The 23,261-nt window shown below is 38.8% G+C and overlaps 1 protein-coding gene across 5 annotated transcripts in view; it reads left to right on the forward strand.

The window, feature by feature from the left end:
- MACROD2 (MACRO domain containing 2) overlaps positions 1–23,261 on the forward strand; it is an 897,605-nt gene that overhangs the window by 176,273 nt on the left and 698,071 nt on the right. For all 5 annotated transcript variants that reach the window (XM_014966420.1, XM_014966421.1, XM_014966424.1 and 2 more), the window contains exon 4: positions 15,950–15,979. In XM_014966420.1, coding sequence (XP_014821906.1) covers positions 15,950–15,979 — 30 coding nt within the window. The remainder of the gene's footprint in view (positions 1–15,949; positions 15,980–23,261) is intronic.

Genomic DNA, 23,261 nt, shown 5'->3' on the forward strand with positions numbered 1-23,261 from the left:
AAGAACAGGAAATACAGGTTAAGTGCATTTATTCTTCTCAAGAGTCCTTTGGGTTCACCAATGGTTGAATTTATCTTCATGAAAGGATGTTCTGCGCACCGGACGCCATGTATTTCAAATCTCACCTTCAGTGAGATGGCAGTGATAGAGTATATCAACATTTTTTCCTTCATTTTAGAGAACTATCTTAGGTGCTCCAAGCAAATACAGTTTTGTTCTCTTAAAGATTAATTTGGAAATTGTAGTGGTGGAACATATAACCTGATTGCAATAATAAGTTAACTTCCTCCTGCTGCATGAGATGCAGTCAGTGTGGGTCTCAATGGAAGTTTTCTTCAATATGTTACAGGAAGGGGACCCATGCTGAGGATACTGCTATTCCCTGCTAACACCTACAGCTGTTTTTTGTGTTGTTTCTTGTAGGACCTATTGCAGCTTTTATAACCATTCTTTTAAAAAGTGTCTTATAGATACATTTCAAGAGGTATACTTAAAGTTTGTAATGTGAATTGAAAATATAGATACATTTGTGCATCTTCAGGGGGAGAAAAGGGACGTGGTTTTTGACAAATCTTTTTTTTTGGCATAGTCTTGCCTTTATGTGCTTCCTTGTAATTAATGTTTCTTGTTTGTTGGGTTTCTTTGCCTTTTGTGTTTTGTTTTGTTTTGTTTTTTTTCCCTCCGGTTCTTTCTTCTTGTTCTGTTTTCTAATTGTTGTTCTTGCAGAGGAAAAACAAATTTTATCACAAATGGAGGAGGCAACAAAGCCATCAGCTAGTAAGAAGTTACTGCTACTAGATCTATGCTTCTGCAATATTAAAATTCTTTCCCCATTTTGTTCAGTGGGGGTTTTATTAGTGCTTCTAATGCCAGAACCTTGAGGATTTGCATGGTACTTCTCTGCAACTTCCCCCACATTCTAAGAGAAGAAAAGTCTAGGAGGAACTTGGGAAAGGATTGGGAGTGGGTAAGGAGACAGGAGGGCATTTTATCTAAGTCTGTAGCTTTTAAAAGCTTTGATTGAGGTGTATTGTCCTATTAGCTATACTTGATCCTATTAACACTACACCTTTTAAATGTTCAAAGCTGAGTCTTTTTTAACAAAGGCTGTGAATAAATGACTTGCATTCTCCACCCTGGGAGTTTATATCTTGATATCCTTGATTAGATTATCCCTTCAGGAGAGCACTGTAGACTCAGTTACAGGCTTGGTGTGTTTGCTCATCAAGATATTGCCACTTTCTGCAGTTCTTCACAAACTAAGGGAATGTTTAAAGACTTAATGGCTACAGACATCTTCATACAGGAGACCTTGTGAAAAGCATGTGCGCTGTCTTGCAACACAGTGGTCTTTTTTTATAAGACTCAGCATATTTCTCTAAGAAAATGCATGGTTTGCCTTTTGGTAAAGTTGTTTAGTTTACCTTTCCATGTTTCTATGCAGATTTCAGGATGCTAAGTACTACTGTGGTATCTCCCCACTCTGTTCCCATTATTAAGATTGGTGAAAATAATTAGTTAAAAGCTTGTGTTGGATTTCACAATTTTCCTTTTTGGAGAAGGATTAACAGTGTTTGTCTGTGGCAAGCCAGAATTTCTCCTTCCCACCATGCATGTTACAAAAGTCAAAGCTGGCTGATTGGTGAATTTAGCAAAAATAAAATAAGTTGTTCCAATATTTTTAGACTTTTAACTGCTGGTATTTCTCTTACTACCACCAATCTTTGCGTTACGGCTGTTGATTTTCCACTTTCTGCAGTGTCTGACAATGTCTTCCTGTAAGAGTCTCCAGCATACTCCTACCCCTTTATGAACGGATCAGATGGCTTTGCAGTATTAGTAGAATGTAAACTAGCAGTTTAAATGAGATTACTGGGATTAGTCATCTGGTCGGAGCAGATTTAAAGTGGCCTTGCTTGAGGTCCTTAAAATTATGAAGTAGATAGTAAAGTCGTCATAGTCAGAGACGAAAAATGATAAAAAGAAATTAAGATGCAAGGAAAGAACAGATTTGTTTTATGGTTTGTGTATTTCAAAAGAAATATAGGCATGATGTTACCTTGTATTTTTCTGATCAGCATAGAAATTTCCTTCTGGCAAGAGAAAAATACCATGAAATAATTACTTTTTAAAAAGAGAGTTTCATAACACTAAGAAATACTTCTGCTGTGGAAATCAAGTGGAGGAAAACAAGCATACTTACTTTCTCTAAATATTTCTATATAGCTCTGTGTGCATCTAACAGACTTGTTTAAGACACCTTTCATCTCAGTATTTTCATATCATATAAAATACTACATTTAAATTAGCGGTTTATACTTTTTCTTTAGTCCTTTTCTGCTTTAGGGATTCTTTCCTTTGTGTCTCACACCTGGACTTTTTTGTTAGGATCCATTCTCCTGCTGGCGTTAGTCTTCGGTTTGGTTTCTACCAGAGTGTTTTTCTGCACTTAGGACATTAAGTCTAAGCTCCCATAGTTTTTCATTTCTTAGAACAACTTTGCTGTAGAGACATGGCAAAAAAAAGAGTGTGTCTCCTACCGTAGTTCTGTCTCCATGTGGCATCTCTCCTGTGCTTGAATTATTAGCTTCTTTCTTTTGGTGGGAAAGAGAATTAAGCCATCCCAGGTGGTTCCACTGCTCTGCGCAGCAAGCATTTAACCAAAAGGCTGAGTAGGAAACGCAGCTTAAGACTCAGTGGAGCTACACAGGTCCCCTGTAATCAGGACTTTGTAATGCTCAAGTAATGAACTCTTCCTCTGATTTCACATCTTGGAAGTAGTCTGGTGCTGAGCTTTATTCTTGGCTGGTGGCTTGCCGTTGCCACCTCCTCAGTCTGATAACTGTTGTCTAAGGAATATTAGAATTTGTCTTTATTTTTGGTCATTTCCTCTCCCTCACATGCAGTATCAAACTATTGCCACCCAGTACTCCTGTGCTACCATGTGCAGCTTTTCTCCTTTGTTCTGGTGTAAGAACTAAGAGGGTTTTTTTGGTTGTAATTTTCAGTAATTAAACTGATTAGAATTAAACTGGTGGGGAAACTGCATTTGATTACACAGGCAATACAGAGGAGGTAAAACTCATCTAACTAGGTTCCTTTCCAGCCTTTAGGCTTTTAATAGCTAAGTTAATTTCCTAGAGGAATATGGGCTGATTGAAGGAAAAACTATAATCATTAATTGCGGTAGATTTAATTTGTTTGAAGTATAAAGAAACGACTGCCTGAGACTTAGGGGAAGAAAAGAGTCGTGCTCCTGCGCAGTCACTTCTTCCAGCTGCAGTAGTATTTTTGCTGCCCAAAACAAATTCTGGTAAAATTTTTGGACTCTTTGTGGGTTTTACACGTATCGGTAGGAGTGATATTCTTAGATCACAACATTATTAGAGATAAATTTACATGACATCTTTTCTTGCAAATCATGATCATAAACTAGGGCTATGTATTTAGTAGTATAGGTTTCATATAGTGATCTGTCTACCTGACGCTTCATAAGATCTTTCTTAGGTATCCACTGAACCATTTCTTTGCTGATGTGGTTATAGAATATGGGATTGCTCTCACTGCTTTCCAAGAGAAAACAATTTTCTGTATTCAATAAAGTTGGTTTTTTAAAAAATTGTCATTTCATTTCTTTCTCCCTGATGATTAGAGCATGTGACTGGTGTTTTGAGGCCTGTCTGTTAATTGCCACTAGAGAAGTAATTTTATATAGAGCTAAAAGATGATTCATCTTTTTCTTTTCTGAGCAGCTATAAAAACATACTTTACCTGCCTCACAGATGTGCTTACATATAGCATAAGATGCCTGTAATATCCTTTGACATTGCTGGTCTCTGTGTTTGTATAAGCAAGATTTATATTTTCCCTAATTCTGTCTCTGTTTTCTCTAATACATTTTTCAAAAGTACTCAGCTGACTCATAAATCATGCTCGTAGTATTCGAATAATGAAATGAAGTGTTTGCTGTGCACAAATTAGATTATAGTATGCCTATTTGTGTTTCCTAGATATCAAATAGATCACTGTGAGTTACATGCTAATCCTGGATGCAAAAGGTCTATATGAAAGCTTGGAGCTTCTTAAAATTTTGAATTTTCCTGATATAAGGTAGAAAAGGAATGATAACTCATTAAAATACAAACTTACTGAGAACAGATCTTTAGAAAGTTGCTCTAGCTAGTTGATCTGTGTATGTTGCAGCATTGGGGAGAAAAATGACTAAACTTGGACCGCAAACATTCATCCTAATATGGTTTTTGTTCTACATGTATTTGACTCCATTTTTGTCTTAGAGAAAGATAGGTGAAACCAAAACCATAGAGATACTCCTTTGATCAACACTTTAAAAATACACTAATAGGCAAAAAAAATAGGCAGCATATTTTGAAGTGATTAATCAGCTTTCCCAAATTTATCTTCAGTCTAATTGTCTGTAGAAATTGTTTGTAGGATTATTTCTTTGGCTTTATTTTCTCTGCCTTAAGCTTTTATTAGCAGCCGCAGTTCTTTTTCTTGAAGCTTTCAGTGAGAATACTCCTGACAATTAGGTGGTGTGGCATCCAAAAAAGCTTGTGATTGAATTATGGCCCAGGCAAAGGGTCAAACTTGTTTGCTTATTTTTTTAATCCAGTGGTACTACTCTTGGACAAACTGTTACTAGAAGCAATGAAAGAAAACGTTAGCAAAAATAGCAAGTACAAGCAGTTCTTGTGGTTTGGGGTAGTGGTTATAGCTGAAAGGATTTGTGGTGGAAGTGCTTGTGGTGATGATGGTAAATTAACCACAAGCATCTTTGCCACAAGAGGGTGAATTCACATTGTCTGTCTTGGGTTCCCAAGACACAGATGTCCTGCATTGCTGCCTGACAGTGCCTACATCTCCTCATTGGCCATTTAGGGAAGTCAGTCTTGCACGTGCGGTCTTCTGCTTTCCATCCAAAAGATGTGGCTGCTGTAGACAGCTCAGATATATTGTCTAACTGGGAATAGCCCTATGTGACAAAGTAACCTGAGTCCTGCTTGGCATGGACAACATTTCCATATCTAAACTTGACCAGTGGAATTAGTGGGAAGCAAGAATGCGCAATTTTAGGGATGACTCTGGTGCACATAGGATGAAGTTGTTGATTAGGTGTTGCAGCTTGGGGATCTCTCTTTCTGCATGGCATTATCGGCGTGCGACGGGGCAGGCAGCCGACCCTCCTGTTGTGCTTCAGAGAAAATGAAAGATTCTTGTCCAGCCTAACCTCAATAAATATTTCATCAAAGCCTTAATACTGCTTCTGCCAGATATTATCTCCTTGAATGCACAGTCTTATAACAACAGTGCCTATTTACTACTTTTTTTTTTTAATAATAGCTTTAATCTCTGTCATCATTAAGAAGTGCCTGTAATCTTAGCGTTAAAGAGGTATCTTGAGAGTATAATAAAACTGACTCCTTGCTTTGCTTCTCAGGCAGCCATGGGGCACCCAAGGAGCAGGTACGCAGCCAATACAGGGGCAAATACAGTGCAGGGCAATTTTTGGTAGGCAGGTAACTGAGCAGTAACGGCTCCAACCTGAGATAAATCATGAAACGTGAGGGTCTGCAGCGAGGAAAGATGAGAAACTCTCAACAACCTGACAGGAACAAAGAATTGTCCCACACAATCTGAAATTCTGTCATTGCCAGGGATTTCATCTGGGCTCTTGGCTTTGTCACGCCTTTGAAAATATCTACAGGCCTTCGCATCATTTTGATTACTTGCAATCCCCCTTTTCTTTAAAGTTCCTGAGTAGAATTTTCAGGGCATGTGAAAATGGTAAGCTAACAGTAAAAATATTTATTTTTCCTGTATTTTTTCAAACCTTATATTATGTTTCTTCATTTTAAGACATATCATGCATTGTATGTTCCAGAAACAGTAAAATGTAGAGGATAATCTCTCTCTGACTAAGCTGACTTATCACAAAAGGGGCAATTTCTGACTTCTCTGATAGACTAAGTTGATGGCTACACTTTATTCTTAATATCTTTTCTGATATTCTAAGGATAATTTTTTTTTTAGCTTACAGATGGTAACCTTTTGAAACAATCAGTCAAGATAAAGTATGGATAGTATATTTGACAACACTATACAGAAAGATTTGAGACAATATTCTTAGGGACAGTGTAAGATGTCCAGCCTATAATTTACTGTAATGTGTTATTCCTGGTTTGACTGAAATACCCAGGTTATTATGTTCCACTTTCCCTTACAAAGGAATACATGACCGTTGTTATACAAATATTTAGCCCTATAGCAACAGTTTGGGTCTATGTTTGAAAACAGAAAAAGTACAGTAAAATATTCTGTTTCTTCTGTAATGTGGCTCACACTGACCACAGTGGGAGCTGCTTCTAATTTCAGGCTATATAAAGACAGGATCATTAGAGAGGTTACACAACGCGTTCATATGCAGAGCGTGTTACATTCGCACAGTTGGATATATTTTAAAGTAGACCTTACTTCAGTGCTTTACTTGCAGGCTCTTCAAATCCTACATGTCTGCGCTAGTTGCTTGCAGGAGCTTGTAATTCATTGTCAAAATCTTCCTTCCAGGCTGCTCTTGCAAAAACAGTGCAATAACACCTTGCCTTCCTCTAACTTTGCGGCAAAATTTGCAAGTGAAGTCTTGTCTGCATAGCTGGAAAAGAAGTGCAGGGCTGTTTTGGTAGGGCAAGGGGTTTTTTTAAACTGAATATTGTTTGTGAGTATTAATACCCTAAGAAAAAGCCAGTGGTGTGGGCACTTATTATTTCAAAACACGCCCGCTGAGGCCAACCCCTACAGCTGTAGCCAGGGCTGACCTTGCTTCGACTGCCTTGGAGTAAATGGGAAGCCCCACGGGGGGTGCCTGCACCACAGGGTACCTCTTCCTCCTCTTCTTACCTTGGGGAAAAACACACGGTGTTGCTGCCAGGACAAGGCCCCAGGTCGCTGCTATTCAGCAGTGGCCTTTGATTTTATAGCAACTTAGGGGTCTTTTAATGTTTTGAAGCCTGAATGTTGAATATTAATGTTTCAAGACTGAAATATGTTAGTTTTTATCACCTTCTGATTTCTTTTTGATTTCGTGGCCTCATTCAAAATTTTTCCTTTTTGAAACAAAGTATTATGCAACTATTTCCTAGTGAAGGAAATTGAAATGAGATCTTGTGAGTAGTTACACTGTAAGTACCACACCACTGTTTAAAAAAAAAAAAAAAGAAAAAAACTCGCCCAGTGTTCTTGTGTACAAGTAGAGTTTGGGAGGTTCAGGGCGGATTGTAAATTTGAAAAGACAAAAGCAAAGAAAACACAAAGAACTTCACTCTATTTTTTTTTCTGTTTCCCTGATAACATGTTCCAGTACCTTTGAGATACTGGAAAGATGCGTGAATTATATAAATTTCACTAATTATTTTGAAATAGTTACTACCAAAACTGCTTTTCTAATTGTACAGGTAGAACCTAGGACTACCTCTTACTCTGTTTTGCGTAGGCTGTTAAATATTGATGATGACTCTACTTAAATGGATTAATTATATACTGCAGCACTTTGATTCCCTTTAATGTTACATTTACTAACCACACAAATGGCCCAAATTATGAGATGAAGAATTGGCTGTAGTAGACCTGAATATTTTTTTCCTCATTATTCTGCCCTGGAATAAGTTCCTGTTGCTTTACATTTCAGCTTGGCTATATTTTAAAATACCTTGATGATCTAGAGGGCAACTTTAAGTGGTTGAGCAAACCACAAATTGACACACAAAATGGATGAAATCTTAATTCATAGCTTTCCCTTTAGCATCTGGTAGCGTGTGTATGACAATTCATCAATCTGGGTTCTAGAATGAAATTATTCCTGCTTTGCGCCTTTCTCATGTTTGCCAGAAAAATTGAGAGAAACGTGAAAAATGAGCGTGCCTTCTGCAAAGGGGGCTCACGTAAAACGTCATGATGGACGTTCCAGTTTTAGCCCTTTCTAGCTCTGTCCCTTCAAACTGCAGCTTCTGATTCAACAAGTCTGTCGTCTTCTCCCTCCCAAGGATGAGACCAGCCCCATCAAACAGGTTCTTCTCACTGTCCCTCACAAGGCGCTGGCGGGAAACCTTTTCCTTTTGCATGGCTTTCTCTCCTTTGATTTGGAAGAGGTGTTTCTGTCTGGCTGAAGATAATACTGGTGGATGGGTATGAAGGGTGTCAATTTCAGGGGTATGAATGTGTGAACTGCTGTTTTTGTGGGATTTCACCTGGAAATGTTTTGTGGAGTTGTGTTTGGAACTGAAGATCTCCTGATGAATACTATTCTTAAAGACAAGTTCATCTGGTTTTTTGGATATTCTTCTAAGTTATTTCTTTTGCTGCGGTTGACTGACCTCCCCGCCAAGAAGCAATTGCAGTGATTTGGAGTCCTCAGGCTACTGTGAAGTTTAGGCTCCTTTTAAAGTTGGAGCCTAATCTTCAGTCCATATGGAAGTTTATACAGCAGCATTTAGGAAGTACTCTAGGCCAAGCGCCTTCTCTCCTGCTTTTTTCTCAGTATGTGTTAGCCAGCTTCAATTTCTGTTAATTTTCTCTCACTCTGCATTAAAGCAATTAGTGTATTTCACTGTAAGGTAAAAACCTGTCATTTTGCTCCTTCTACTTTGAAGGTATGCCTCCAATGTACTCTAAATTTTAAATGTCAGACCCATAGCTGTATGCTTATTTCTATACTGCTGCTGACTGCTGCCTTGCCTACGTTGGGATTTGTGGGCTTGGTGCTGGTTTGTTTTTCCTACTCTTCATATCAGATTTCAGAGATGCTTTGCATATGACTGATTAAGCTTAATGGGTGTAATGCATAAATTTAAAAATAGCTTTCTTGCATAAATGCACATTATATATTGAGTTGGTAATGTATTAGAAGAAAAATAACTGAAAAGTTATGACAGTTATTGTTTCCTTATTGAATTCAGAATGTTGTAAAGGCAATTTCCTTGACAGGATCAACTCCAGAGCACTTACTAGTATGCTGATTATTTTTTTTCCTCTTAATCTACCTCTGAAATACCCTTTACAAGCTTGAAATTGGAGTTAATGACTACTTTATTTGCAAAGATGGCAAGACTTAGTTTTAACAATTTGTTCTCTATACAGAATTTGTGAGGGGGAAATAGAATAGCACAGGTTGTATGACAAGTAAACCACAAAGCCATTTTATTAATTTCAAATACAAACTTGCACTTTTCATTGCACAAAGCCTTCTGTTAGATTTTATTTGTCTTTAAAGCAGGACAAATTTGTAATGCGCACTTTCAGTATCTGGGAAAAAAAATAAGGCATGGAAAATTCAGTCTCTTTCTTTTGTCTTCAACATCATCTGTTTTGATGTCAAAGATGAAGGAAACTTCTTAAGCTGTGGTTTTTTTGACTCATTAGGTCATGCTTCTGGACATCTTGGCTTTTTAGAAAGAGAGCTTGAAGTTAGTACTTTTTACTAGCAATAAAATAAGGCTGGGTAGATGTTCACTTCTATTTAGAGAATTTTTTTATGGGCAAAAAAGGAGAAGATACCCGGAAGCCCAGGTCTCCAAACATGTATCGAGAATGTGTGCTCTTGATCACCAAGACTATTGGGCTAAACTCAGAAGCATCTTAGGAGCCTTCAGGAGAGGAGCAGGTGGAGGTCGGGCCTTTGGCCGATGCAGGGATTGCTCCAAGGAGCTGTGGCTCCACGGGAAGCAGCCCAGGGCCCTTGCACTCGGGGTGCAGCGTCTGCCTGAGGCTCCAGCCTGTATGGGAGCCACGGGAGTCAATCCCAGTCCAGCCCCCTGATGTTAGCCCAGAGGGGCAAAAGCCCTTTCCAGGTATAGAGAGAAGCAACTTGTTTGTAGAAATCTTCTGCCCTGTTGAAAACAGTTGAGTAAATTGCTGCTGCTCATATTAGGGAGCTGTTTCTGGTACATGGCTGCAGGCAGGTTATCATCACACCCTCCATATTGAGTGAGTATCTGAAGGCTGTGTTTACAGAAGGCATCTAGGCATCTGAAGATGCTAATAGCTGTGCTTATTGATATGCCTAAACGTTTCAAGTCGATCTTATTTTGTAGGCTGGGTGGTTTTCTAATTTCCAGTAGTCTCTGCTTTGCACCATTAGGCACTTACATAACTTTGCAAATCTGGCCCAGTCTGTTATTATAATGTTATTTTACCTCTCTGGATTGCTGTGGCTTTGTGTGCAAGGAAGTATTTTGAGTAAAGTTAATTATAGTGGTGACTTTACTGTAGTATACTGTACACGGCTGCATTTTATTTACTATATATACTTTGAAATTACTTCATGATCTTTAAGCCTAAAGCTTTTTAGTTTAAGGCACCGAGGCACATCTCGTGTTAAAAATGATTGAATGCACAAGGTGCAGTTGTTAGCTCACTCTTCTTTGTTCTCTCTGCTTTCTTGAGAAAAGATCAAACAAAATGCAGTGACAGGTAAGGATGTCTCACAAAACACGTAGAAGAAATGTAGCTTCCTGTTCCATAAATTACTGGTACTCTGCTCACCAGCTGCCTGTTACGATGTTTTATTGATGAATAAAAATGGTGTCTGAGGCAATAGAATGTCTTGCATCTTACAACACTGCCAGTTATAAAGATGTCGTCTTGAATAAATTTCACAATTAGAAAGTATTGACAAAAATATTTAATCTTTTTTACATCAAAATAAGCTCAAACATCTGCTGCCAAAGTCAGACAATATCAAGTAATCTTTTAAAAGTATATTTTTATTATACTGACAGATGCATGGCTGCATGACATAGATGTCAATTTAAGTTACTAGTGCCATTAATACTTGACAAAGACATGCTCCCAGAAGAATTTACGTTTTTAAAATGTTGTCAGATGAGTATATGCCAACAAAAAGTAACCAGAGTTATTCAGCTATGTTGTTAACAAAGCTAAAAGCATGTTATCTCCAGAGACATCACAAAAATTGGTATTCGCATCTTTCCTATTTTCTAAATTCCACAGAATTGACAGCAGAAAAAATAATTCTCTGTCTGCAGATGTCTGTTTAAGCAACCCATGCATACATCCTTTTTCACTTTTTATACCTTTAGGCTTACAGCACAGAAAGATTTTCAGTTTCATTGGAGGTGAACTTCTTCAGCATTTATTTGCTTTCTGCAAAATTTCAAATAATCCTACTTCTTGGCAAGGATGCTGTTGTAAAGAGAACATTGAGGAAAATGTTAAGACCTGTGCAGAGTTTCTGGTCTGCTTATCCAGTCAAAAAAGTGTTGGAAAGCTATATGACTTAAGTCATTAAGAAGGCTGAGATTTAAAACATTCACGTCCAGTTCTTATTTGTCAAATATGCTGTTATACTCATTATTCAAATTTGTACATTTTGGTAACCTGAGATTTCATTGTGGGTATTCCATAACGAGAAACTAAGCTTGCTATAAATTTTTTTCCTTCCAGGTCTTTTATTTTTCTTTCCTTTCCTTTTCTTTTTTTCCTTTCTTCCCGCAGAATTGTTTTGGAAGAAATTTTGTTTCTTAGAACAAGAGTGGAGTTTTCATGGTAGACCAGAGCAGCGTTGATGGAGTTTGTTCAGCAGCGCTGTCCTGGTGCTGCTACTCTGTGTTAAAAAGCAGCAAAGTCTAGTCCATTGAGGTGCCAAGTCATTTGAAGTACTGAATTTCTAGTTGAATCTGGGATCATAAACATCTCATTAAGCGCTAAATCGTTATACTTGGTGATTAGAGACTGTTTTTTCTTTTAAGTGGATTTTTTTTGAGAGTGGATCTTTTCTTAGAGATGAGCCTGAACTTTGCAGAAACATTTTTTACTGCTATTGCTTCTAATGTATCTAATAAAAAGAAATCTAGAACTAAGGGGCTAAAAGCCATACTGCTACGTCTGGATGTATTTCTCTTTGCTGTAGGCAAACTGTGAGGCCGACTGTGAAGGTGAGATCTGTGTCTCACAATGCAAAGTTCAAGACTCCTTTTAAAGTAGTGGTGATGTGCAGCATCTCCTGTGCTGTGATTTCTCTCATCCTGAAGCTGCTATTTAAAATACGCCACAGGAACTGGTCCCCAAATATGGCTGGGGTTTTTTATTATTATTTTTTTTTATTGAAGCCTATGTTACTGGTGCGGGTAAAAATATTTAAAATTAGATGAGCTCTCCCCTCTGCTGCTTCTTGGGGGTCATCACCAAGTGAGATGTTTTGGATGGGGCTTTTTCAATGTGTGTTACATTTCAGTCTGACAAGGAAGTACGTAGTCTGCCGGCTGCTTGACCACTCTGTGGCATGACTCCTCTTAGTATAAATAAGTACATGTTTCAAGGTTTGCATTGTGAGTAGATTTTCAGAATTAATGCCCAGGAATCTATTGCTGACTGCAGGTTGTAAGGAGGCAATTTGAGAAAGGTTGGGCAGGTTGACTTGAAAGGGTGGGAAATTAAATGAAGTGCAAGAAGTCTTTACCTCACATTTCTTTGGAGCCTCTCTTATGTTTGTTTGTTTGTTTTCTTTAACTGTTCTTTGCCCTGGTAACTTGGTAGCAATTCAGTCTTCCTCTTTCCTCTCACCCCAAGTCTCCTATGACTTGAGAATCTTGTGCAGCTCTGGAATAGGGAAATGAGGACAAAAGGTTAGTCAAGGTGGATTTACCAGTTGCCTACAGATGTTGTAATGGGTACTGCCTGAGGCTGGGCAGCCCCTGAGTCGGGGCAGGGGGGCAGTTGTACATGCACACAGTGTCATGGTGCAACCCGGGGAGCAGTTTGGTCTGCACCAAGGCTGCAGGCTGAAAGCTCACAGGGTCCCACCACTGGTTGCTCACACCTACCCATAGCTGAACCTCTACAGCAGGAGCCTCTTTCAAAGTGTTTTGCAAGATTTGGTCATCTGGGAGCACCGATGGACAAAATGCAGCTGTAGATTAACCCCCAGGGGACTGGGAGGAGAGGCAATACTGGCTCCAGCATTACAGGATGTGATTACAGCCATGGGGCTGTGCTGATCTGCTCCCTGAATCTGCCTGAAAATCCCCAGCTCTGGCTGGGGAAAAGTGTTCTTCAGGTGCTAAGTGACAAGTTACTTCTTTAGTGGTAAGGCTTTCCCAAAGATGGAAAGAGAGTTATATTTTATTCAACCTTTCAGTCTGAAAAATCTGAAAATAAAAACGTTCTTGCTTTTTGAGTGACATATTATCTTTCTGGAAAGGGGGCTGTAAATATAATTCAGCCATGTTCTTTCTTGTCGTCATAGGAAAATGGTTTGATTTCCCTCCTAATAGTCAAGCATAAAAAAAAAAGGCCTATGAATTATTACTGCAATTTCAATAGCTGTAATAGGTGCATTGCAGCCAAAAATCTGCTTAAACTGCTTTTGCTGTTCCTATAGAGAAGTGTGTGATGCTGAGTTATACTGCACGTTATTAACAAATTTTAGAAAGTTATTGGAAAGATGAACATTGTCAGAAAAAGTTAATGAGAGAAACATAATTCTCTGAGAAGCCAGCAAATGAGGGTTTGCAATGAGGATGTTGGCTGGGTATCAGAAGAAACTTTTTTAGCAGTGGAAACTTTGGTTAAAGTGAGGTATAGCAGGTCTTAGCTGTGTCTCTTAAGTCTCTCAAACATAATAACTGAAATCCTAGAATCTGACTCATTCAAGAACTAGAATGGTAATTGTAGGTGCATTCTACAGTGCCAAAAAAAGAGAAAAATCTTGAATAGCAGACTTATGGCAGTAGATGACACTTCGTTATTTTTATTTTCTTCTGATATGAAATATGCTGAATTTTGTCTCAGATCTAATCACTTTACTGCGGGGAAGGTGATGTTACCTGTTACAGGAGTCCTTTGGAAGCTGCTGTGGAAATACGTGGGGCTGTTTTTAACTTGTGTCTTTATTTAATAGTGAATTTCAGTGAGGACAAGAGCAGGTAGATATAGAAGGATTGAAGTTCAGTGGCACTCTTTGCAGTAAGTCTGCACACATTTATTATTGCTATCATTATATCTTTTCAAAGGCAATTTATATATGGCAATATTTGTTCCCTGCTAGCACTTTATAGAGGATATAGCCCAGAGTCTAAAGCCGTCTTGTTATGCTATGTAAAAGCAAAGTAACTGTGACAGTGATGTCCTAGCAGCATACTTGATTCATGGGATATAGACAGATGAAAGTTTTAAGGATCTTGAGCTAACATAACAGTATGTGACAGCCAAAAGGGAGGATTTGCACTGTCTTCTCCAAACGTGTTGCCCCATCTTCCCTTTCCTAGCCACACCGTTCTGCCACTTGCATATCTCTCCATGAGCCAGTCCACCTAAGCAATCTGTCAGAAATCTGAACCAAAAGTAGTGGATAGTTTTCAGCTGTTTTCTGAGTAGCATCTGAAGGAAGACTCCAGCCAGCAAAAAGGAAGTCAGACACTTCTTTGAAATTGGCTACAAATGGGTTTGTTTTAGAAAAAAAGATTATATACCACATTTTCCTCTATCTAATCTTCCAGAGTTTTAGACCCAGACTTGGACCAGAAAGATGCACAAAAACATCCATCTAGGTGATGGATAACTGTCCCTGTCATTTACTGTTTATTTTGATTTGATTTTGTCAGCTATGCTAGATATAAAGCTGCATATTTATTTCTTCAAAGAGCATTGCATATTGAATAATCTAGAGCTACTTCTTGAGTCACTATAAGACAATAGTATTAATGGTATGTGTTGCTCTCAAAGTTAGAGATTTTGCAAATGATACTTTGATTGAAAATCTAGCTTTTCGATGAAGACAGTTTCACTGTCAGGAAAAGCTGGCTGCAAATGGTTGAGCTGAAAGGGGATGTTAAGGCGAAGATGTTTGTAGAATATCTGAAAAAGGTAACTGTTGATTTTTTCTCAAAGTCTCAAGAAAGTGATAGAAAAAAACAGCAGCCGGGGAATTTGTTGTTTACTGTCTTCTGTTTAGGAAGCAGAGGGAAATAATAGAAACAATAACATGTAACAGAAGAAAGTTTGGATACTGGAAAATACCTCATTTATTCTGTGTATCTTGCCATCTACCCTTGTCCTGGAGCAGGAAATGGTTTGATGTCTTGCTTCTCCTTCACTCATCAGCAAGCAATAAGAAATACCTGTGTCCATCCCTTATACTCTTGGTTTTATACTATGTTTTATCTATATTATGATAGGACAGGGATTTGTCTCCCACACATCTGAAGGGTGAATACTTTACTCAAGGCAGGTTTAGAAGCCTAGGCTTTCCTTCTGTTTTTCCCTGGGCAGTGAAAGGAAAATGTTTGGCATGGCTCCAATTGTGCTAGCTTAATTCAAAGGACCATCTTGTATCACCATACTCTGAAAATTGCTTTCTATAAGTGATTTATCCATTTCTGGCATGGGTAGCTGGATGGTTACAGTACAGAGGTAATTAGGCGCACTGAGTGAAATCCCAACTTAATTGCATACAATGGTAAAACATCCTTTGATATCAATGGGGCCAAGGTTTCTCATCATCATTCTCAAAGGTCCCATGTCATAGAAAAAAAGAAGAGCTAATCAAAAGTTGCATCAAAGTCTATTTAAGTTTCTTTAAAATGAAGGATTTTTACCTCATTTGTTAATCAAAAAGGAATGTGGTTTATAGAATTATAAAATCAAGATTGTAATTTCATAAGCTATTCAGCACATTAGGCTTCAGTAATTGTATTACTGTTTTATTTATTAGACTACATGTTTAAAGATATTGCAAAATACTGCAAAGGTAAAGATTGCAATTATGATTTACATAAGTGATTGGTTTTGCAGTAAATGTTTTTGGATAAATGGAGAGTAGAAAAGTTACTGAAACAACTTGTGAAACATCTTCTATTTTGGTTCCATCTATGTTTAGGAAGCTCAATGCTAACAGTTCTTTTTTCTGTTCTTCTTGCAGCCAATTCCAGCCTTCTTGGAGGTGGAGGAGGTGAGTCTTTGCTTAATGCTCTATTTATTCTTGAATAAATGTGCCGTATATGCTGAGAAAATGTTGTGTTTAGTTGATTATAAAACAATGTATGATAAGTTCAAAAGGTAGAAAAGTAAAATTATTAGATGGGAAAACTCACTAAAGTCAATAATGTTTCCTACCATCAAGAGGCAAGGTGTGTGACTGCTGCCGAATCTGTGTTCCCCTCTGGATTAGAGTAGGGCTGACCTGTATATGGGGCTAACTGAAACGTAAAGGAATTGAACTGCCTTATGTAGTGTTTAAGTATTAAGGATTACTTCAAGAAAACCTTGAATGCATGCTAAATAAACAGGTTTTTTTAAAAACGTTAAGTGATTAAAACATGGTAAGAACTCATTTTACTAAATGAATGATTTATTTGCACTTTTGTTTTTTAAACTTGGTTGCTTACCCCATTCTATTTGCTGGAATACTCAAGTAGCTTTCAATACAAATCTTTGGTGCGTGTAAGAGATGCTACCCCTCAACATGGGTATTAGTGAGACGGAGAGGCCCGCGTAGCGGGTATTGTTTCCAAATATATGGGTGCTGTAGATCAATTCTATTTTGCTGTTTGTAGTACTGCAGTACTGCGGCTGTAAGAGCTTACATGAGTGTTAACAATTCAGGAAAAAAAAAAAAAAACATGAAGAGCTTGATCTCAGTTTTCTGCCTCCCAGAGGGAAGCAAAAGAGCTCAGTTCTGGAAATTTCACAGTGCGGGAGCGGTACGGGCAGGGACTAATCTTCCTTCCTGGCTGGAGTTAAAAGGACTCGATGATCAGAGCTTACATATGCAAGGTTAAAGGAAAGGGCTCTGTAAAAAGACAGAAGATCCCTGTTGCTTTTGAGGCTTGAGGACAAGTCCTCAAAGCGTTTGTTTTAACAGCCTTAACTGAGTGGGCCTCTCTTATTTCTGGACCAGGAAAAGGTGCTGGACAACTGCACCCAGGCGTCTAAATAAAACAGTTAATGTTTCTCAGATGTGTGTCTGGACGTTAAAGTACAAGGAAGCCTTACCTGGTAATCCTGTTGGATTAATCTGTTTCTTTTGATTCAAGTTAGTTGTTTGCAGTATAGCAAATTTTTCTTTGTTTAAAAGATAATCCTTTAAAAGGTAATCCTTCGCTAGCCATTCATGCTCCTGCAGAGCCATCCATGTACCTCCTCTCCAGCGCTTGCTCTCAGCTGGCAGCCTCAAAAAAAAAATAATAAAATAAATCAATGCAAATGTTCAAATTCCAATCAGGTTCCCAGAGCACTGGTGTTGCTGAAAGGATTTGGCTATTGACTTTCCGTGGTATTTATTCAGCTGGACCATACTTCAAAAGCTGATGTCCGTTCAGCGTGGCACTAGATAACATGGCCCTCCCTCTGTGGCAGATGGGATGAGCCCACGCCACCAGTCAAGTGAGGATTTTTCCTGTATTTTATGTGTTCGAAATGGGGGAGTTTCAATCAAATTAAATTTATTGGCAGTTAAAAGCACCTCAGCCCTCTCCCCCCCCCAACTTCCTGGTTTCCCCCTGCCTCAGCACAGGCTGAGGCAGTGGGGGCAGAGGAGGCTGGGGTAGCGGGCTGCTGCGCCTTCTCTCCTGCATCTCCCTTCCCTCCTCCTTCCTTGGTGTCTTTTTGGGCTCATACCTCCATTTCTGAAACAATTTTCCTCAGCGGGGTCGGGAAGCACCTGCAGCAGGTTGAGTTTCGGCACATGGCGGGTCCCTTGGGTCCTCTCACAGAGAGACCCTGCAGCGCTCCCTCCAACCCCGCCCCAGGCCAAAACCCTGCGAAACACAATACCAGATCCTTTAATCTCCGGTGGAAGGATAAGAACATGCCCCCTTGCTTGCGATGTAGGTAAAATACCAAATTTGACTATTTTATGGCTTAGAGTTTGATGGTTGAGGGGCTGTGTTTGTACTCTGGAGGTACCCTCCAGGGTAGGGTGGCCGACGCCTCCTCACAGTGCACTCACTTAGATTTTCCAAGTCTTCTGAGGAAAAATTTTGAGAATTTCTTTGTCAAAGTGCCCCTGAGTTTGGGCAGCCGCCGTGGGCTGTCTGTGGCTCTGGCCTTGCGTGTGTGGGTTGCCCGTGCCCTTTTGGAGGAGGGAAAATGCACGGGGTCTGAGAGCTGGAGCTTGCTCAGGGGAGCACAAGATGGAGGTGCCCCTGGTTGACCCACCCGCGCCTCCAGAAGCAGACAAAACCCAAAGCCCCTACCTCTTGGAAAATTGACTTGTTACTGACAACATGCATTTCTCTGTCGAAATGATAATTTCGTTTCCAGTTGAAGGAGTTCGGATTTTAAATTCTGGATATTCTTTTTTTCCTTTTTCTAGAGGGAAATGGCGGCACTCCATTGCCGCCATTTGAGATGGCACTCCATGTGAAATATTGCTAGTGAATTATTAAAACTTTATTATATACGTAAACACCAAAGCCTCCTTTTGATTGCAGATTCTGAATATTTATGACAATGCATAATACTGGTGTAGTTTCTCCAATAATGGGATTCAGATCTCTTAAGTAAGGCTCGTTAATTTAATCTGTCTGTCACTGCTGGGGGTATGAATACGTATCTTAGTCTTACAGAAAATGAGAACCAGAAATTTCCACTTGTCCAAGCTCATGCAACAGGTTTTGTGATTTTTAAGCTGCTTTTGAGCTGTTTGATGTTTGAAATCTTTCCAGAATTGAACACAAATTAGTTGGAAATAGTTATTTGAACACCCTGATCTAATGTTTGTCAATTACTCAGTATGTATGTTAAAACCATCATCCTTAACTGTTGAGGAACCCAACGGGCAACATATCAATAAACATAGCACACTTGGATGTAAGTTCAGGTGCTGGTGGTTTTAGGCGGCTGCTGATCATCCCTGCGTCACCTCAGAGCCACATCAGTGCACCCGTGTACTTTGATTTCTCAGAGCCGGAATAATGATTTGTTCTTGCATTCCCCATTTAAATGCTGTCTATTCAGTTTCATGACCATTTGGAATGAAGAGATAAAAGCACAAAAGACACCAGAAACTATTTTTCACAGAACTGTTTAATCATAAAATCGAGAAACCCACAATAGACTCTCAGAAGAATCTTTAGTTAAATATAGATGTTGAAGATGTTTCTTTCTGCTTTTCAAATAACTCTGAAGTTTCCAGGATTTCATTATGAATCTGGTGAGTGAACCTTTTTTCTTTTCATTCTTTACTGTTTTTAATAATTGATTTTTAATTAGGAGACATATTTCACTTTCAGCTCTAGATTTATCACACATTCAGCTTCTCACTGCTCCTATTAACTTGCACAGAGCATTATGACTTATTTGTGCATCATGTATTATTTGTCCTATTATGTTCAACAGTGCAAAGGTGAAAATTATTAAGAAAATTGCCTGCATTTGGCAGGAGTGAGGAAAAAACATTTGATATTTTGAGAACGTGACCCCTTTTAAAAATGTATCGTGAAGTTTTGACTGTTGAGGAATCAAAAGGCCCTAGTTTGTGTGGCAGTTTTTTTTCTTTACATTCTTTTACAGCTGTGTCAAAGAATGAAAGTGTGTGATTTCAGGCACTTTGTTAAAGCAAAGTGAGCAAGAGCTGAGATTTCTCCTCCCCCTTACGGTTTTAGATAATCTGTGGGATTTTGGGGGGGTTGTGCCCCATTAGCCCCACCTCATTTTCAATTGTTTTCCTTAGGATTAATTTTTCCTTTATTTCATTTGCTGATTGTATTCAAGTTCTTGTTGCATGCTGATTTCTGGATTGTCTTGCTTGCTTTCTTTGACCTTAAATTGAGGGTATATTTAAAATAGCAAAGTAGGGATTTTTATTTTTTTTTTGCTTCATAGGATTTTTTTGCCTATGCTGGAATTGGGGAAGGAGACATCATCATTAAGTGTGTCCTGTTATGAACATAATTTTTCTTAGCTCTGCACTTGAAAATTGTAATTTTGTCTTTAAAAACTTTGAGAGAAGGCAGGTTACATTCACAGTTTTTTGGAGGCATTGTTTGGACCTGGTTTAAGCTGGTTGCCCCAAAAGGTCTGTCTGCTTTTCTGTTTCTCTCCGTCTCTCTCTTTTTTGGCCAGTGTAACTATATCTTTTCTAGGGCTTTTGCTGGCATGGAAAAAATGAATTCCTATATAGCCATAAGTATGTTAGCATATCTTAAATGTAGACCAGACTTACCTCTCCAGTCTGCCAAGATACGGTTTGTAGGCATGTCATTTTAAGCAACTGTTATGGCATGGGGAACTTGTATTGTGTTCATGATCACAGCAGGGAACTGGCTTTCTCTGCACATTATGGGGTAGGCTCCATTTTGAAAGGTGGGTTTGTTCTACACCTTTGTTTGCCTTTACCTCTGTGTTAAATTATAATCGTGACAAAAAAAAGCGTGTTTTCTTCTGCTAGAAAGAAATTACCACAGACTGATGTCTGTCCTGGAACATGGGTTTATGTAATGAGCTATTCAGCGGCTGGAGCCTTTTGCCGAGCCTGGGCACAGGATCACATGAGGGAGGAGATGGACTTTGTGTGAGGGTCAGTGTGTCATCTCAAAACGGGAGCAGCTGCGCTCACCTACAGCCATCTAGTGTCACATCAGCCCAATGGGCTGTCTGGGGTAGCGTTGTGGATCTGGCAGATAGGACACAGGGCTGGGTGGGGTTCTGCACCTTTCCAGTGTGAAACTGGACAGTCACGTACATCACTCGGTTTGGGGCAGCTGAGGTACCACCAGGTACCTGCGTTTGAGCATCTGGATTGTACCACTTGGGTCCAAATTAATGGTGGAGATGTTCGTCTTCAGACATGGGTATAGCAAGAGTGTAGCACAACCATCTTGTCTGCTGCTAATGCTATAGAAATATAGGATATAGGACTTTGCTGGTGGTGCAAAGTCACTGGTGTTTGCCAGCCACCCCGTCTATTTGTCAATTAACTGCAGGCTAATGAGTTCAAAAAGCCAGTGACTATCCTGTCAGCAGTGGCAGGAAGGAACAGCTGACACAAATATCTTTTCTTGAGATCCCTCCCCTTGGCCAGGGATAAAGTTTTTATTCTCATGACTGTGACTTAGATTCGCTACTAACCACTTGCAGCCACCTTCTGATAGGTAAATCTCTACCAAAAAAAGGGAGGTTTGCACTGTCTGAATAGTGACTTGACATCAGCTTATTATGGCAAACGAGTTTTTGTGGTCCTGAGAAGTGCAAGTTGTACAAGAGAAAATTGGAGGCAGGAATGAGACAACTTGCAAAGCACCCCGTAACAATGTAAAAGGAGAATACTTCAAATATTAGACTGTCCCTGTGCTAGCCCATTCAAAGTGTGTAACAGGAAGAAGACAAGCCTGTTTTATCCTGAACCAGGATGAGATGCTCTCTATTTTGGATTTCACAGGGCTTGGGCTTGATATTTACATAATTTAAATGCAAGTGAAGCAAGGGTTTAAATCCAAAGTTCAAATTTGTGCATGACGTGCGCAAAACATGAATGCATCCCTTGAGAGGAGAAGAAAGAGTTTGGGAAAGGAGCAGTGACAGGATTCTTTCATCAAGAAAATAAGCATTATTATTTTGTATTTTTTTATGTCAGTCTGTTGGCATTTTCTTGTATCATGTCAAATGCGTTTGTCAGATTGGGGTGTGCTTGCAACAAATGGCTTCATGGAACAAATGTGCTTCATCTGGGATTTCAACTAGCTTCTAGCTTCAAAAGCTTTCAGTTGCTTTGTACACTGCGTCATCATATCTTAGGTATTTAGATAATGGCTATGAAGGTACAAAGATTTTCCTAGCGAATAATGATCATGTAGAAGAACTGATAATTTAAGGCAAATGGCCGTTTGCCTTTGTTGCTAATTAATCCCTTTCTGCTAGAAGATTGCTGCTGCAATTCTGTAGGGTTGTTAAAGTGTTTTATCTCTTTTTACTATTTGCATGCTGTTCTTTTTCATCTCTGTAAATAGAGTGGGTTTGAGAGGGCTGCATCCACCAGTTCCCCCACTGTGACAGTACATCAGCCAATTAAAAGTTTAATATTTATGCATTTATGTATTTCTTTCAGTACAGCTGCAATACTAGTTCCATTGGTAGCCAAGTAGCTCAGGCTAGACTGTAACCCTTTCAAGGTGTTTGGTTCAGCCCAAAATCTTGTTATTATTTATGATCTTTTTGTTGCATTAGATCAAAGCAAATAGATTTCTCTGTAATTTAACTGCTTTTATAAAATTTATTCAAACTTCCTATGTAAGCAAAGTCTTTCTTTACAGGTCAGTTATTCTTGATCTGTTTTTTTCTTTTTTTTCTTCAATCTGTGTATGTATGTTTGCTTTTTGCCTTCTGTTAATGCAGTGGATATTTCCATGTGAGTTTTAGTTCAGCTTTAATTAAAATTAGTGGGTTTTCTCATTTTGTAGTGCATCTAGAGATATAGTGATGGTAACTCTATAAATAAATCAGCACAGCTTATGTCAAAAGACCCATAACCAAAAACTGCCATGACTGTATTTAAAATGTATGCTCTACTGTCTAGAATTATTGGAGTTTGTGTGCTTTGGGTTTTTTTGTTGTTTGTTTGTTCAAATATGATCCATATTTTGCTCTTTGACTAGATAGGATGCTAACTTCCTTTCTCTATTAATTTTATAAATTCTTATGGGTAATAATCATAAACAGGAAGTCTCTGGATTGATTTTAAGTATTTCTTAGTTGTTGCCTAATTGTATCCTGTTAATTACACTTTCCCAGCAGTTACTTAAAAAAAATAATAAATTATGTTCTGCTATTTACAGAAACTGACACAGGTATGTGATCAGGTGTTAAGTTTCAAACATGTACATATACTTGTTGATGCATATAAATGACTTCCCGAACACTGACTTTTTAAAAATCCATGTTTAGCCTGTGATCCTTTTTAAGTGGTGCTCCCATTGCAGCCAGTGGTGTAGGAACACGACTGGTATGTTTCTGTCATGAAAGTAATCTAAAATTTAGTGTGTCCATGCATACTTACTCATTGCTGTCCTCAGCCTTTTCATATTGCTGCTGTGTTGACTTAATTAGGCATTAGAAGGTGATGTTTTATTTTTTACTCATCAGTTACTGAGCGCTGAATCCACAACACTCTGAGCTCCTGCTTAATTGAGGCCTTTTTCTTACTCAGATGGATTGTTACACTGATTCCCCTCATGTTGTTTAATTTCGTTATGAGGCAATTAGTGTTACCCACAACTAAAAAATGAACATATACG

Source organism: Calidris pugnax, unplaced genomic scaffold (genome assembly GCF_001431845.1).
Source record: "Calidris pugnax isolate Ruff unplaced genomic scaffold, ASM143184v1 scaffold31, whole genome shotgun sequence".
NCBI classification, from domain to species: Eukaryota; Metazoa; Chordata; class Aves; order Charadriiformes; family Scolopacidae; genus Calidris; species Calidris pugnax.